The sequence below is a fragment of the Sinocyclocheilus anshuiensis genome, unplaced genomic scaffold, assembly GCF_001515605.1.
Source record: "Sinocyclocheilus anshuiensis isolate Anshui unplaced genomic scaffold, SAMN03320099.WGS_v1.1 scaffold35, whole genome shotgun sequence".
NCBI lineage: Eukaryota > Metazoa > Chordata > Actinopteri > Cypriniformes > Cyprinidae > Sinocyclocheilus > Sinocyclocheilus anshuiensis.
Genome location: NW_015552558.1, coordinates 2,045,412 through 2,059,510, shown reverse-complemented (window position 1 = coordinate 2,059,510; position 14,099 = coordinate 2,045,412). Strand labels below are relative to the sequence as shown.

The 14,099-nt window shown below is 36.0% G+C and overlaps 1 protein-coding gene across 1 annotated transcript; it reads right to left on the bottom strand.

Annotated features, from left to right (window-relative positions):
• Positions 1–513: 513 nt before the first annotated feature.
• On the bottom strand, positions 514–13,585 carry LOC107664646 (probable G-protein coupled receptor 158; the record flags this gene model as incomplete). The annotated part of the gene is made up of 2 exons (XM_016455263.1): positions 12,554–13,585; positions 514–625 (listed from the first exon to the last, which is right to left on the bottom strand). Coding segments are annotated over exons 1-2 (957 nt in total), but the record flags the coding sequence as incomplete, so codon positions are not given.
• Positions 13,586–14,099: the final 514 nt, after the last annotated feature.

Here is a 14,099-nt window from a genome sequence, read left to right as displayed (position 1 = left end):
TATAAAATGTAACTTCTATTGAAACGTGTCATGTATATTTGTAATTATATGTTTGGAATTTAGTGTGTTTAGAATACTGAATATCAAATAGCACACTACAGTTAACATGTGCTTTAGTATGTTAGTCAACACATCAAAATACATGTATACTTCTTTAAAGCTTAACAAAATATTATCAAAACATAGTGATTTAAAATGTAATTTGTTTTTAATTTGACATTACTACTAAGTACAGGGCCAGAAAGCTCTCGAATTTCATCAAAAATATCTTAATTTGTGTTCCAAAGATGAACGAAGGTCTTATTTTTTTGGAAAGACATGAGGGTGAGTAATGACAGAATGTATCCCAGAATTATCCCTTTAAGTGTAAAAAAAAAAAAAAACTACTGTCATGAAAGTTTAAACTTTTTAAACTTAAGTGGCCTTTTATTTTATTATAATATCTATATTATACTTTTAAGATTTGATGTTTGCAATCATGACACTGAAGCAAAAGCTTGAAGTTGGACTCACCTCCATAGTGGTGAGGTTGCACCTGTGTGGCCAGGCATTTGCAAACCAGCCATCTGCAGAGCACTGATCAATATCCACATCCTGCAGGCTGACGTCCACTCGAACAACACCCCTATATGATATGATAGAGCACAAGAGAAAAAGAGAAATTAATCTATTGATAACTACAAAAAGCTGAATTTTTTTTAAACGCTTTAAGTAAAACACTGGCACTTTAAATATACACTTACAGTACTTAAAGCTCATTCTTCTTCTTTACACATGTACATTTAATGCTAAAAGTGTGCTAAAAGGATTCTTCAGCTTTGATTGCTAAGCAGAAAATTAATTGATTGACAAGTCTATTCAAATCCTAAATTGTATCTTTGTTCTAAGTGACATAACAGCCAATGTGGATGTGTGTCTACACAGATCCATGAAGACTTCGCATTTTCCGTATTGATATTTTTACCCAGTAAACAACAAATCATCAATAAGATGATCAATACACTCTTTATCAGTCTGGCCTTCCTCTTCAGTCAGCAGAGGAGAGGAAGCTTTTGCATTCTCATCAGCACTTATAAAGGGAAGAAAAGGATATCAAATCCTTCAGAACCTTACAGAAATACAATGTGTAATAGTCTTCTCTTCATAGAGAGGCAGCATCCTGTATATATACTGTATATGTATGTATATATATATATATATATATATATATATACTGTATATATATATATATATATATATATATATAGTTATATATATATATACTGTATATAGCAATGGTCTTATTCAGTACAGCCTGATAAATTATTTTTTTTATGGCTTCATCATTTGGCTGAATGGAGTTGTGAGTTAAGAACTCAAAGAATGAAGTTGACTGACACTGAATGATCTTTAATGGCATCTCTCTTCAGCATGTTTATTTTTATTTCTCATCACAGCTGTCTGCACCAGCATTCTCACATCTGCTGTCAGTGTGCTGGAACATTAAGAACCGGCTTGTGCAAAATCCCAGTCTCAGTTGAGAGAAATCACATTATGAAGCACAGATGCCCATGCGATCTAAAGGCCAGTTTACACCAATACGAACTTGGTTCGATTTGCGCATGCGATTTGTTGTTCAGATGGGCTGAATACATATGCAAATCACTCTCAGGCAGTAGGTGCCACTTAAGAAAAAGCATAAATTAAGATACTGTGCCATGGCTTGATTCCTGTTGCAGCTTTAATTGTGCACCAGAATGGGACTGGCTATTATACTCTGATGTTGGATGACAAAATAATTTCATATAATTCATACACTAATGCATACAATAAGTGCATTGCATTTAATTTGGGACACTAAATTCATGAAAATGTACTGTAAATAGGCTACGTTATAAATGGAACAGGGTCTGAATAAGAAACAAGAGCTTTTACCAGTAAGCAACCACCAGCACAATATTGTGGTTTGCAAAGGCACCACTCACGATTTCTTCAGAAAATTATCTAATTTCTCAGTAATAAATCATATATGTAATCCAAAGTCTCTCAGAGACTGCCAATTTCTCTGTTATAGAATAACAAATAAGTTTCCATATTTTCCAAATACAGTTCATTCCAGAGCTGCTTTATGAATTATCTTTATTGTACGATGCCTTGCAAACCCTTAGTGAGACAGATAACTAAACTCCTTTCATTGTATAAATTCCTTTTTTTTCTGTTTATAATTATATAAATTTAAGATAAATTATTTGCTGTCTTGGTGGAACAAATTACAGTCTGCTAATTGATGACCTCTGGACAAGGTTGTCGGTGTTTGGAACTGAGTCAAGGGGGAGGTAACGTGTTTGTAAATTGAACATGTTGGATTTTATTATATTTTCATTTAATTACATTATTATACTCATATATTACTTTTAACAAACACACATTTCCATGCTGATTGCTCACTGAAACCATTGTTGATGCTTTCAGGTAAAACTGAGCAATATTCCTATTGACCGGTAAATAATAACATACTAATAATACATTATTTTTACCTCACTTTCTAACATATATTTTGCCTTTTGTTCATTCATTCAAAAATAAATATAATAAACCTTTTAAATCATTAACGATGTCAGATGCAGTCAGATGCAATTATGTTTAATTTTTCACATCAAAATACATTAATTGATGGACTGGAGTGGTGTGGATTACTTTTGGATTATTATGATGTTTCTATCAGCTGTTTGGACTCTCATTCTGACGGCACCCATTCACTGCAGAGGATCCATTAGGTGCAGTGATGCAATGCTACATTTCTCCAAATCTGTTGCGATGAAGAAACCAGTTGTTTCCTGAAACCATTTATGTAAATTCCATAAATCGTATCGATGCTGTGGTCTGTGGGGGTTAAGGAAGTAAGTCGATGTGGATATATAGTATCAAAGGCATATGAGAATGATGTTAATAATCCTCTAGACTCCATCTTTCTCATGTACTGCAGGTGAAAAACATTCTAAGCTATACTGCGGTGAACGCTGGTCCTGCAGGCATGCAAACATAGATCAGAAAACACTGAGGAGGAGGACTGCCCGAGGTAACACAGATCTCTCTGTTTCTCTCTGCGACTATATCCGTTTCCTGTCTTTTTCTCTTTCTTCCTCTCAGACAGACACAGAAGGTGCAGTCATGGAACAGTCTCTGCTTGCCTTAATTGAAGCCTTGGCCAAGCAAGTGTGCTAATTTTAGCGGCCGTGTTCATCAAGCGTCGGAGCACCACATCCTTCATCTAAGGTCAAATAGGACCTATGGCTCTGTACTGCTGTTGTTAACTCGCAAGACAGAACGTGGATTGGTAACAGTGCCATCATTTTGCCTTGACGATGAAAGGTCTGATGATTATTGGGATTAGTATAAATTGACTGTAATTACTGTGGCAGACTATGTGACATTGGATTGTATTTCAGTCTTCCCTGAGATTGAAATGAGATCTGGCCAGATCTGTTGAGATTTTTTTTGTATCTTAATCGACAATGTTCAACCAAGACATCTATATCTTGTTAAAATGCACAACATAATTGTCAACAATTTTCCCTGATTTCTCAGAGCACATTAGCTTGCTTGGCTAACACATTATAGAGTAAGAAGTAATACATAAAATGTTGTAATTTACTTTTTATACTTTCAAAAAAGATAGAAAAATAAGACTCTTAATTATTTATTTTCTTTTTATTTATTTATCAATTTATTAAATGCACTATATTTATTATAATTTATTATTTTAATTATATATTATATATAAATTTGAAATTTTGACAACCCTGCAAATAGACATGAACATACAAATAAACACGACATAAACATCAAATCAAATAAATAAATAAATAGTTGTATGGTAATGTCTGCTTGCAATTTTTTATGCTGTTGAATGCTTATGCTACAGTACATACAGTATGGTAATCATTTTAGAAAATATCATGGTATACAGATTTACACAATGCAATTCAATACTGATTCATTTGTAAATATTTTAGGTAGGTCTGCATGTCAGTTTTTTTCTCAAAGGAAAAAAAAACAACTATTGCTGCACACCTAACAGGGAAACCCCTCATTTGGTACATTTCAATAACTTTTATATTCAAATGCTATTCATTTTTAGATAATAGGCTAATCATTATCATTTATTTGCATCGTCTCAAAAAGTGTTGTATCCAAACATTTCAATTACACAGGTAATTTGCATAAAAACATGATATACTTAAACACACATAAATAGTTAACCATAAATAAGCTCCCTCTAGTGTTTTTTTTTTTACTGCTAACTAACAAATTATGAACACTGAATAACTTTCCTGAGGTAATGTTACTTTAAGTGGCATGTTCACAAGCTCTTATATTTACATAATTTCTGGGGTTGAAGCACTGATTGACCAATTACATGAGAGATGGTGCATCCCTAATTGATACATTATATTTACCATAAATCAAGAAAAATTATATTTTATCTTTGCTTTTTCTCACATTACAGTGCAAAACAAATGTTTAGTTTTGTTTTGTTTCGCTTTTATTTTTAACGTTTCTTTATGAATTTTGACATGGTTAATACAGAAATCTACGAAAATTACTTTTTGTGTACCATTAACAGTGCTCATAAAATCTACTATCTGTTATTACTCTTACATAAACAACAGTTTAACATAAGCAGTTACTAAAAGTGAGTTGTCTAAAACTTCAGAAGTGTACATTGGATGATTTTTTTATATATTTTTTACATTAGTTCCACAGTGTTCTGGAATGTTCCAGAAAGCACTAGAATATTACAGAATGTCACAGAAACTTCTAGAATGTTCCCATCCTTGCTAAATATCTTTAAAAGAAACATGCAAAAATAGTACGAAATCTGTAATAAACCAATGTTTCATAATTAATCATAGAGCGTCATAGAAAATGTATCTGACCTAAATATTTAACAAAATATTAATACTGCTACATGAAAATAAATAAAGTGTAATAATGATTAGCACCACAGAATTACATAAGAAACATAAAAAAAAGAGAAACAAATTTTTGTTACTTGTGTTACCTTTGGTAAAGCTACATTTGAGACTGATGAATTCATTTAACATTTGATTTGATTAAAAAGATGCATTTTGTGCCTTTTTATTGCTTTATTGCTTACATGAGAAACCAATTTGAACCTATATTTGTAGAAAAAGTGCACTTTTATCATAATGAATCATCTACTCCGTTACACAGCTGTCATTACAGTGGTTACAGTACAATTTTCTTCTTACAAACATTATTATAAGAAGCATTATTATTATTATTATTAGTAGTATTATTTATTAGTAGGCTATTGTTGGCATTGGCAAAGGTTAGTCAAATGACTTGTGTAAGAGTAATACCATGTCACATAGTGGTGATCAAGACCAATCTGCTCTACTTAATCCAAGTTACATTATAATCCCCTAAATGTCCTCAAATACTTTTTATTGTATAATCCTGTTTGTAGGAATGAAGCAAAATATCAGCGATCGGGCCAAATAAGATAAGACGTGTCCTCGCTGGATGGCACCCAGACGATGCAGTTAATTAGATCTGTGTTCTGAGGACTATTTTGGGCCCTGTATGTCCAAACAGCTGATCAGAGAGAACAGCAAAGCGACGACGTTGCATTCCATTTAAAGCTGGATGTCAGATATGATATATCTCCTACTTTTGGATGTTTCATTGCTCCATGCTTTGAAAATACAAAATGTTAATGCTACACTGCAAATACTAACTGATTTAACCCAAATAACATAGTTTTGGTGGTATAAATGAATGCATATGCATTAAGTCAGTGATAATTAATAATATTTCTGACTGAAATAAATCCAGGAAATTTAGAAGTTAACATTTTCAGATGTTTGATTATCAACAAAGCAGTCTTCAAATTGTAAAGGCTAAAAGTTGCTATGCAAAGCTAGCATTATTATCAATCAACGATCATTTAATGTGACCCTGCAAAACAATTATTTGGTTGCTGCAACCTACTTCTTTACTGCAACTGCTAAATTCATTTTTATGTAATAGTATATGACACTTTAGTTAAAATTCAAAAGATTTAATTTAATTAAAATTCATTCATTTTTACAACAGATGCAGTGAAGTTAGTGTCCGTGCTACAAAATCAAAAGTGATTGTATTTCAAATGCATTTTAACCTTTAAATCAAACTTTAACATGCTTAGTACTTATTACAACAAAATACTTTAAAAGAAACATTCAAGTATGAACTGAAAATGTTTTCCGATGCTTAATTGCAATTTAATGAAAACGTATTATAGTTCAAATTTATATTAAAGCAATTAGCTGAACTCTAGAGTGCTTTTCTGACCCACCACAGTAGGACTAACTATGAGTAATAAGAATAAGAATAAGTATAATAATTTTATACTTATATTGTCTCATGCAAGTACTGCCGAATAAACTGAAAAACTGTAAATATATCAAATAACACTACAGTTAAAATGATAATCTATTACTTTGCATGTGCTTATGTTAGTCAAGACAGCAAAGTAAGTGTACTTCTTTCATGCATGACAAAAGATTATTAAAACATTATTTTAAAATGTATTTTCAAGAAAAACTTTTAATGACATTATTGCAAAGTGCATTTTAAAATAGAAACAACAATTTAAAAAATAACTAGTACGTGATTACATAATTGATATAAATTATTGATCTTTAAGTACACTACACAATTAAGTGCACTTTTTTTATCACAGTGGTGTATGGCATAAAAATTTCACATATTTGACTTATTTTCCTTTGCTTAAGTTGTCAGTCATATATATCAGTAAATATCTTTTCACAGATGAAAACAGAAAAAGTTTACTAAACGTAAATTATTGCTAGGTTTAGCTTGTAAAGGAACAATGTCTGCGGGGATAGTGTTTGTTGATGGGGTTGCGTAATGGCAGTGGGGTAAGGGGTGAAATGTGAGGGCACAAAGAGACGCTGACATTAAAGATCACTGGGCTGTCTGCTTTGATAACAGCCGACAGTACTCGACGGAATGACCCCGGTGTCACAGCACAGACGACAAGCAGGGCCTTGAGTTACATTAGCCAAAACTCGTCCTGTCAACCTAATGCATTTCCCTCCTTTTGTTTCCTTAAAATAGAAGCACAACATGACATTGAGATCATACTAAAACATAATGCTTCAGTGCACTTGATTTGTTAAGAGGATGCTTTTAAGACCGTCTGCCATTCAATAGACATGTGCCTTGAAGCTAGCTGAGGTTCTGTCGCTGCCTGAACAAATACTAAAAATTACTCTACGCTTCGTCCATTCATTTTTCATGAAGTCCACGGCAGAATGACAGTTTGTTCTTTAGAGAGCATGCATAGCAGTCTCCTGTTTCATTGTGCAGGTTTTGTTGGCTAATTGAATTTTATCTAACTGTCTTCCTTTCTTTTTGGACTACATTAGCATAACAGCGCTCGTGGCGAGATCCAGCTTCGCGCTGGATGAAAAGAGGTGTACTCCGTCTCCATGCGTTTTCTTTTTAATGAGCTCCCCCTTTTTTTATGCCAAACTGAAATTCAATTCAAATAGAGCAGAACAGCAAGAAACTGTGTTCACGCTAATTCCAGCTAACACAGGAAATGGACGGATTTCTCCCAAAGGACTCGATTTGTTCAGACAAGAGGTCAGATAGGACATCGGTATTAACAGTAGCCATTTCCTATGCATTCATATTAGCTATGTTCTGAATGGAATACCAGTTAGTGCTTAGTGAATAAATGAATGAAAAATATTAAATATAAATGTATAGAAAAAAAGAAAGTTTCATTAAACTTATTATTGTTTTGATGCTTGGAAACCCCTTGAAAACCCATACTTGAAAATAAATGATGTTATAGAAATGGCGCTGTCTCTTTAAGACTACCATGCCAGTAGTAATTGGCCTATTCCAAACTCGGCCTCCCTTGTGCTCTTGGCAGGAGCTTGTAGGGCAGAGGACCTACAGCCCATGTGGGTTATAATAGGACATTGTGGATTCGTGTATCCCCAGAGGCCCCTGGCAGACTGGACAGCCTTAATAGAGTTCACTTTTCTCTCCATCCAAGCCTCACTCACACCTGACAAAGAGAAATATTGCATGCTATGGTACCTTAAGATCTATTTAATGTACAGTTATTTAAATACAAAATATGCAAAGAAAGTACACTAAATTACTAAACGTATCAGGGGGCAAATCTTAATGTTACACCATACACTGATATTTTAAAGAACTGTGAAGGTCCAAATTTGCTGCAGCATTTTGGGGGACAGTACTCCAGTGTGCAAATCAAGGTCTACATGGTAGCAGTCGAGGAAGAACTGAGAAATGCATTTTTAAAAGTTCAAAAGTAAATCTCCCATTACGCTTGAGAGAAATCAATGCATAAATGCACGGCTACATAAAATAGCAGCATCTGTGAGAGAAAGGCATAGCCTTCACCATACAGACAATTATTGTTGCTCATCAGGAGCCAAGAGATAAAATTAATTTCAATCTTCTAGAATGGTTTGCCACTGCGTGTCATTGTCTCATGAGCACTTCTCATTTGATAATTACTCCTATAACAGACAGATGCTTATAATCAACAAACTCCTTTCCACATGATTTAAAACAAACAGCGGCTTCAGATGCGATTGATCTATTAAAACTTTGAGAGACCCCAAAAAAACTTTTTACAAATAAAATTTGTATTTTGGTAATTAGGGGCCAAGCACCGAAGGTGCGGTGGCACCTGTTGTATCCGTTAGCGTCATTTTTCTTCTTCCACCGAAAGTCTATGGCAGCCCATAGAACCGCTTGCAGGAAAGTTGTGAAATTTGGCACACTGATAGAAGACAGTCTCAATATTATCCACAGCAAGTTTGGAATCTCTAACTCCAACTGTCTAGCGCCACCACTTGTCCAAAGTTGCAATTTCTTTATGCTAATAACTTTTGAACCATAAGGCACAAAATTACAATTATTTTTTCCTCTGAATCCTTGGCTCATGCCGAGTCGAATGAACACCAAAATTCAAAAATCGCAGGGTTTAGTTTTTTCGCTATTTTAATTGTTCGTAAAACCTACTTTTTCAAACTCGTCCTAGACGGTTTGTCTGATTCTCACCAAAATTGGCTCAGATCATCTTCAGACCATGCTGGCAAAAAGTTATGGAATTCAAGTTGATTCGTCCCACCGTTCTCGAAAAACGCACGAAGGAATTCTTCGAAAAGCACGTACAAATGGATGTGAGGCTATATCTCCGCAACGGTTTGGCGTATTGAGAATAAATTGGGCTATTGTAATGAGACTGATGTTGATAGATTCCTTGGATCATGCCGAGATCATCGATACCAATTATGCCATAATTGGCTGAACTTCCTGTCCGCCATTTTGATTCATGTTGAAAAACTACTTTTTCGAACTCCACCAAATTTGACTCGGATCATCTTCAGACCAAGCTGGCAAAAAGTTATGGATTTCGTGTCGATATACGAAACGGTTTTCGTTTACAGCATCAACGAATTTGCTGGTTAAGATGCCAAAATGTATATGAGGCTGTATCTCTGCAAAGCTTTGACGTATTTGCAACAAACTTTGTATGTGCCATTGTCACCTCACACTGACCACGCCACATCAATTTGGTAACAGCGCCACCTATTGGTCAAGAGTAATAAACCATTGATTTATTACTAATGATGACATTTCCAAAAATGCTAATAACTTTTGATTGCATTAGCCTATTGCAATGAAACCAGTCTCAAAATATTCCTTGGCTTATGCCGACAACAGACATACCAATCTTCCCTTAGCAAATCCGAACTGCCTGTCGGCCATTTTGATTTATGCTGTAAACCTACTTTTTCGAACTCCTCCTCGAGCCTTGGTCCGATTTTCACCAAAATCGAGTCAAATCATCTTCAGACTGTGCTGATAAAATGTTATGGATTTCGTGTCGATAGACGAAACCGTTTTCGTACAGCGCTGCTACAAATTTTAGGCATGGTGCCAAAATGACTCTAAGGCTATATCTCTTCAAAGCTTTGACATAATGACAACAAACTTTGTGTGTGCCATTGTCACCTCACACAGAACACACCAAAATTATTTGATTACAGCGCCACCTGTTGGTCAAAAGTGATAAGCCATTTAATCATATTACTAGTGGTTGTATTTATGATTTTTCAGACATTTCAATTACAATCATCCTAAAATTGCTTTTATTACTCATTGTTGCATTTGGTCTGATGCTCCATGCCATGCTTAGCTCCTCAATTTGCCTCTGGAGTGCTTGGCCCCGTGATTGCTGCTTGCAGCTATATTTAATTATATAATTGTTATATTTAATTATTATAATTATTATAAAAATTATTAATTCATTAATATCATCTCTAATATTACATTTTTGGAGAGTTGCACAGCATGGCATTTTACAACTTGAACTAACCGTTTCTTGTCATAAAATGTTATATTTAAAAAAAAATATTGCTGTCTTAAGTTTATTTTCTTTATATTTATATATGTTGGTTGCACCATATGACTTCATTATTTTACTCTTCATTATAATATTAGACCATTATACCACACAGACTAAAAAATATCAAAATAAATGTTTTAAATATGATTAACATACAATAGATTTATTCAAGTCACTGTATGTATGAATTACATTTTAATGTATTTTTGAATACATTAAATTTTAATAGATCCAGACAAAATAATGAGCATCACATCATTGACCCTTGGGCCAATAAGCAGCCACTCAGAACAACCTAACAATACCCTAGAAACCACCAAACAATCCAAGCCAACCATATAGCAATGTGCTAAAAACACTTAGTACACCTTAGCAACCGCATAGCAATATTCTAGCAACCAGCCACAACACCCTCGCATTGTGGCAATGAGCATGTGCTCAAATTTTCTTCCAAAAAAAAAGGACTAAGATATTTACAAATCATCAAACGTGTGCTCTGCATGTCCTTTAGCTCGAGCTACACCAGAAAATGGAACTTGTCAAAGTGAAGAAAGACTCAACTAGATGTAATTAACGTTTCACCTGCATGGCCCAGACATTTCGCTACACACAAATATCAGGTTGTCCGTCACAATAAGAAGTCTAAATTTAACATTGCGACACACAACATGAATCTAAAAAATGTCTGCAGATGTATGAGAGGTGCCTCTAGTTGCTGTTGTACATCTTTCATTATTTATTCATTATCGTATTGACTGAAAGGTATCCTGGGAGTGAAGACTGGAGACATTGCATTACAGAACACCCCTTCCCCCCTCCATTGCCCCTTTATAAATATGTGTAGGTGGCAAAGAGTGGGCCTAAAGACAACAAGATGGATCTACCTTAATGTCATGGCCAGCAAGTGTTTCGGAATTCATTACCCAGGGGATACAAGCCATCATAAGACGAAGCCTTGGCCAAATATCGACCTGTGCAGAGAGGTTACAAATTACAGCATAACTACTGAACAAACCCAGAGAGACACTGGCTTCCGCTGGCTTTCCTCATTTAGACGATAGACTTGAGAATTTGACGATGACAGATATTAATGGAAACACCATTTTGCTACAGGCTGCAAATTGAGCTCGGTCCCTGAATTGTTACATACCACAGTCCAGCTATGCATTTAAAGCAATCACATAAATTATTTGCCTGAAAGAAGCTACAGGACCGGTTGCAGCTTTTAAAGTACAATTGTGGCTGTAAAACCTGAGCCCATGGTGCTGGTGCCTGTGGGATTAATTAGTAAACAGGAAACAGCCCTATTCCTGTCTCTAAGCTCCAGTATTACCGGCACCCCTTAACTCATCTTTGAACAGAGTCGAGGATCCTTGTACTCAACATCTCCACCATGTTAGCCTGGTCAGTCTAAACATCTCCAATGACCGTGGTTGTATATTGAGAAGCGAGCTGATCGTTCGGAGGCCAAGGGGTTTCTTGCTATGCAACCAGCACTAGCTATTTTTAGAAGCACTCTCTACACCTGCAGTGATGGTTTGCCATACTAACCAACAGCATTCGTGGTATTAAATACAAAAACGTAAACAATAAGACTATGAAAAACTATTATTGTTACTGTAACGTGGAAATTCTGTTATAATAATTTGCTTTGACGCACTCATCTCTAACCGATAACAACATACTTCCACACTGAAATGCACACTGAAGCATGCATTTTTTTTTTGTATTGCAAAAAATGTTATACAAATAAACCTGAATTAATTCTACAGTAATTATTCAATTTTCACAAAAAAAAAAAAAACGAATTCCTACTAAACAGAACATAATCATCATCATAATAATAACATATTCTGTGTGGATAATCTGCACTGTAAAAATTTATTTTTTCAAAGTTGTAAATAAAGCTTATTAGATTGTTTTACAAGAAAATTCTACTTTAAAATGCCACATTTAATTCAGTGTTTTACTTGCTGTTTATAATTGTTTGTGAAATTTGGCAAGAAAAATAGTTTCTATGGCATACATTGTTCAGCGTGCATTATGAACAACTGAACAATCCATCCATGTTACCAAAGTTACCTGAAGTCTGGATTCCGGTTGGGTTTAAGGCCATAGAAGCCAGCAGACAGTGTCACGAGCCATCTGGGAATTAAATTCCCATTTTTACACTCCAAATACGGAGCTGACCAGTGAATTTGAGTTTTGTCGGCAATATAACTTTCTCCACTGCGCACAGACGCGTCAAAAGAGGCAAAATCTTGACTCAGCACTCGTTTCTGGAGATGGGTCTTCTTTTTATTTTTATGCTCATGGTACCACTCGGTATCAGCCGTTCTGTTCTTCAGTATATGGTGGGCAGTGCTGTATAAATCCTGGAGAATGATCTCTCCACCTGCCCGTGTGGCCTGAAGGTAAACAGGTGGCCCTTCAGGAGGGGACTCGGTGCTCAAGGTGACCACTGCTCGATGGATCTTGAGGTCTCCCTCCAGGATACTCCTGACCAGAGCGTGGTACCACTCCATAACGCGTCTGGGGCTGTGATCTCTGGACCTGTTCGTTTGTAGGATCATGTTGAGGAAGTTTGTGGCGTGAAGGACCGTGTCCAGGACGCTGCGCATGGAGTGATGCGCGTCTCCGCGCGTCCTTCCCCGCAACACCGCCAGCTCATATCTCTTGGAGCAGTTGCCGTGTTTTAAGGTGGAGGAATCCCCCGTGTGCAGAAACGCACTCACCACTCGGGGTACCTGTTCCTCGATCTTCTGCGCTAAACCCGAATGGGGCTTCCGGAGGTGCGCTTGCTGGTTGCTGTGCGTATTATAAATGGGCAGCTTTGCTTTTAGGTCCCGATCATGCTCCACATATCTATAATTTGATCCTATAACAAATCCCACTTGCAAGAGTAACGATATCCGGATTATGGCCATATCCTTCAATCCCGCTCTTTTACTTTACCAGCTTCAGTTCACCAATTCTGATGCGAGAAATCACAGCTGGAATGAATCAAATCAGCACAGCATTTTCACCTGTGAATTTTCACGCATTTCTGACTCCTGATTCCTGGCCAGAAGACAGTTATTGCATCGGTAATCCCTTTTTCCTCGTGTGCATTGGTGTTGTTTGTGTAAGTGATGCTGATTCGGTCTTGTACCTCCTCTTGATCCTATAACAAATCCCACTTGCAAGAGTAACGATATCCGGATTATGGCCATATCCTTCAATCCCGCTCTTTTACTTTACCAGCTTCAGTTCACCAAATCTGATGCGAGAAATCACAGCTGGAATGAATCAAATCAGCACAGCATTTTCACCTGTGGATTTTCACGCATTTCTGACTCCTGATTATAGATGTAGATCAGGGGTGCCCAAACCCGGTCCTGGAGGGCTGGTGTCCTGAAGAGTTTAGCTCCAACCCCAATTAAACACACCTGAACCAGCTAATCAAGCTCTTACTAGGCATACTAGAAACTTGAAGGCAGGTGTGTTGAGGCAACTTGGAGCTAAACTCTGCAGGACACCGGCCCTCCAGGACCGAGTTTGGGCACCCCTGCACTAGACCAAAACTAGCCCAGTCACATTTCGAGGGGGGTTAAAATCGCATTCCTGGGGGTAAAATACATGTTTTTCG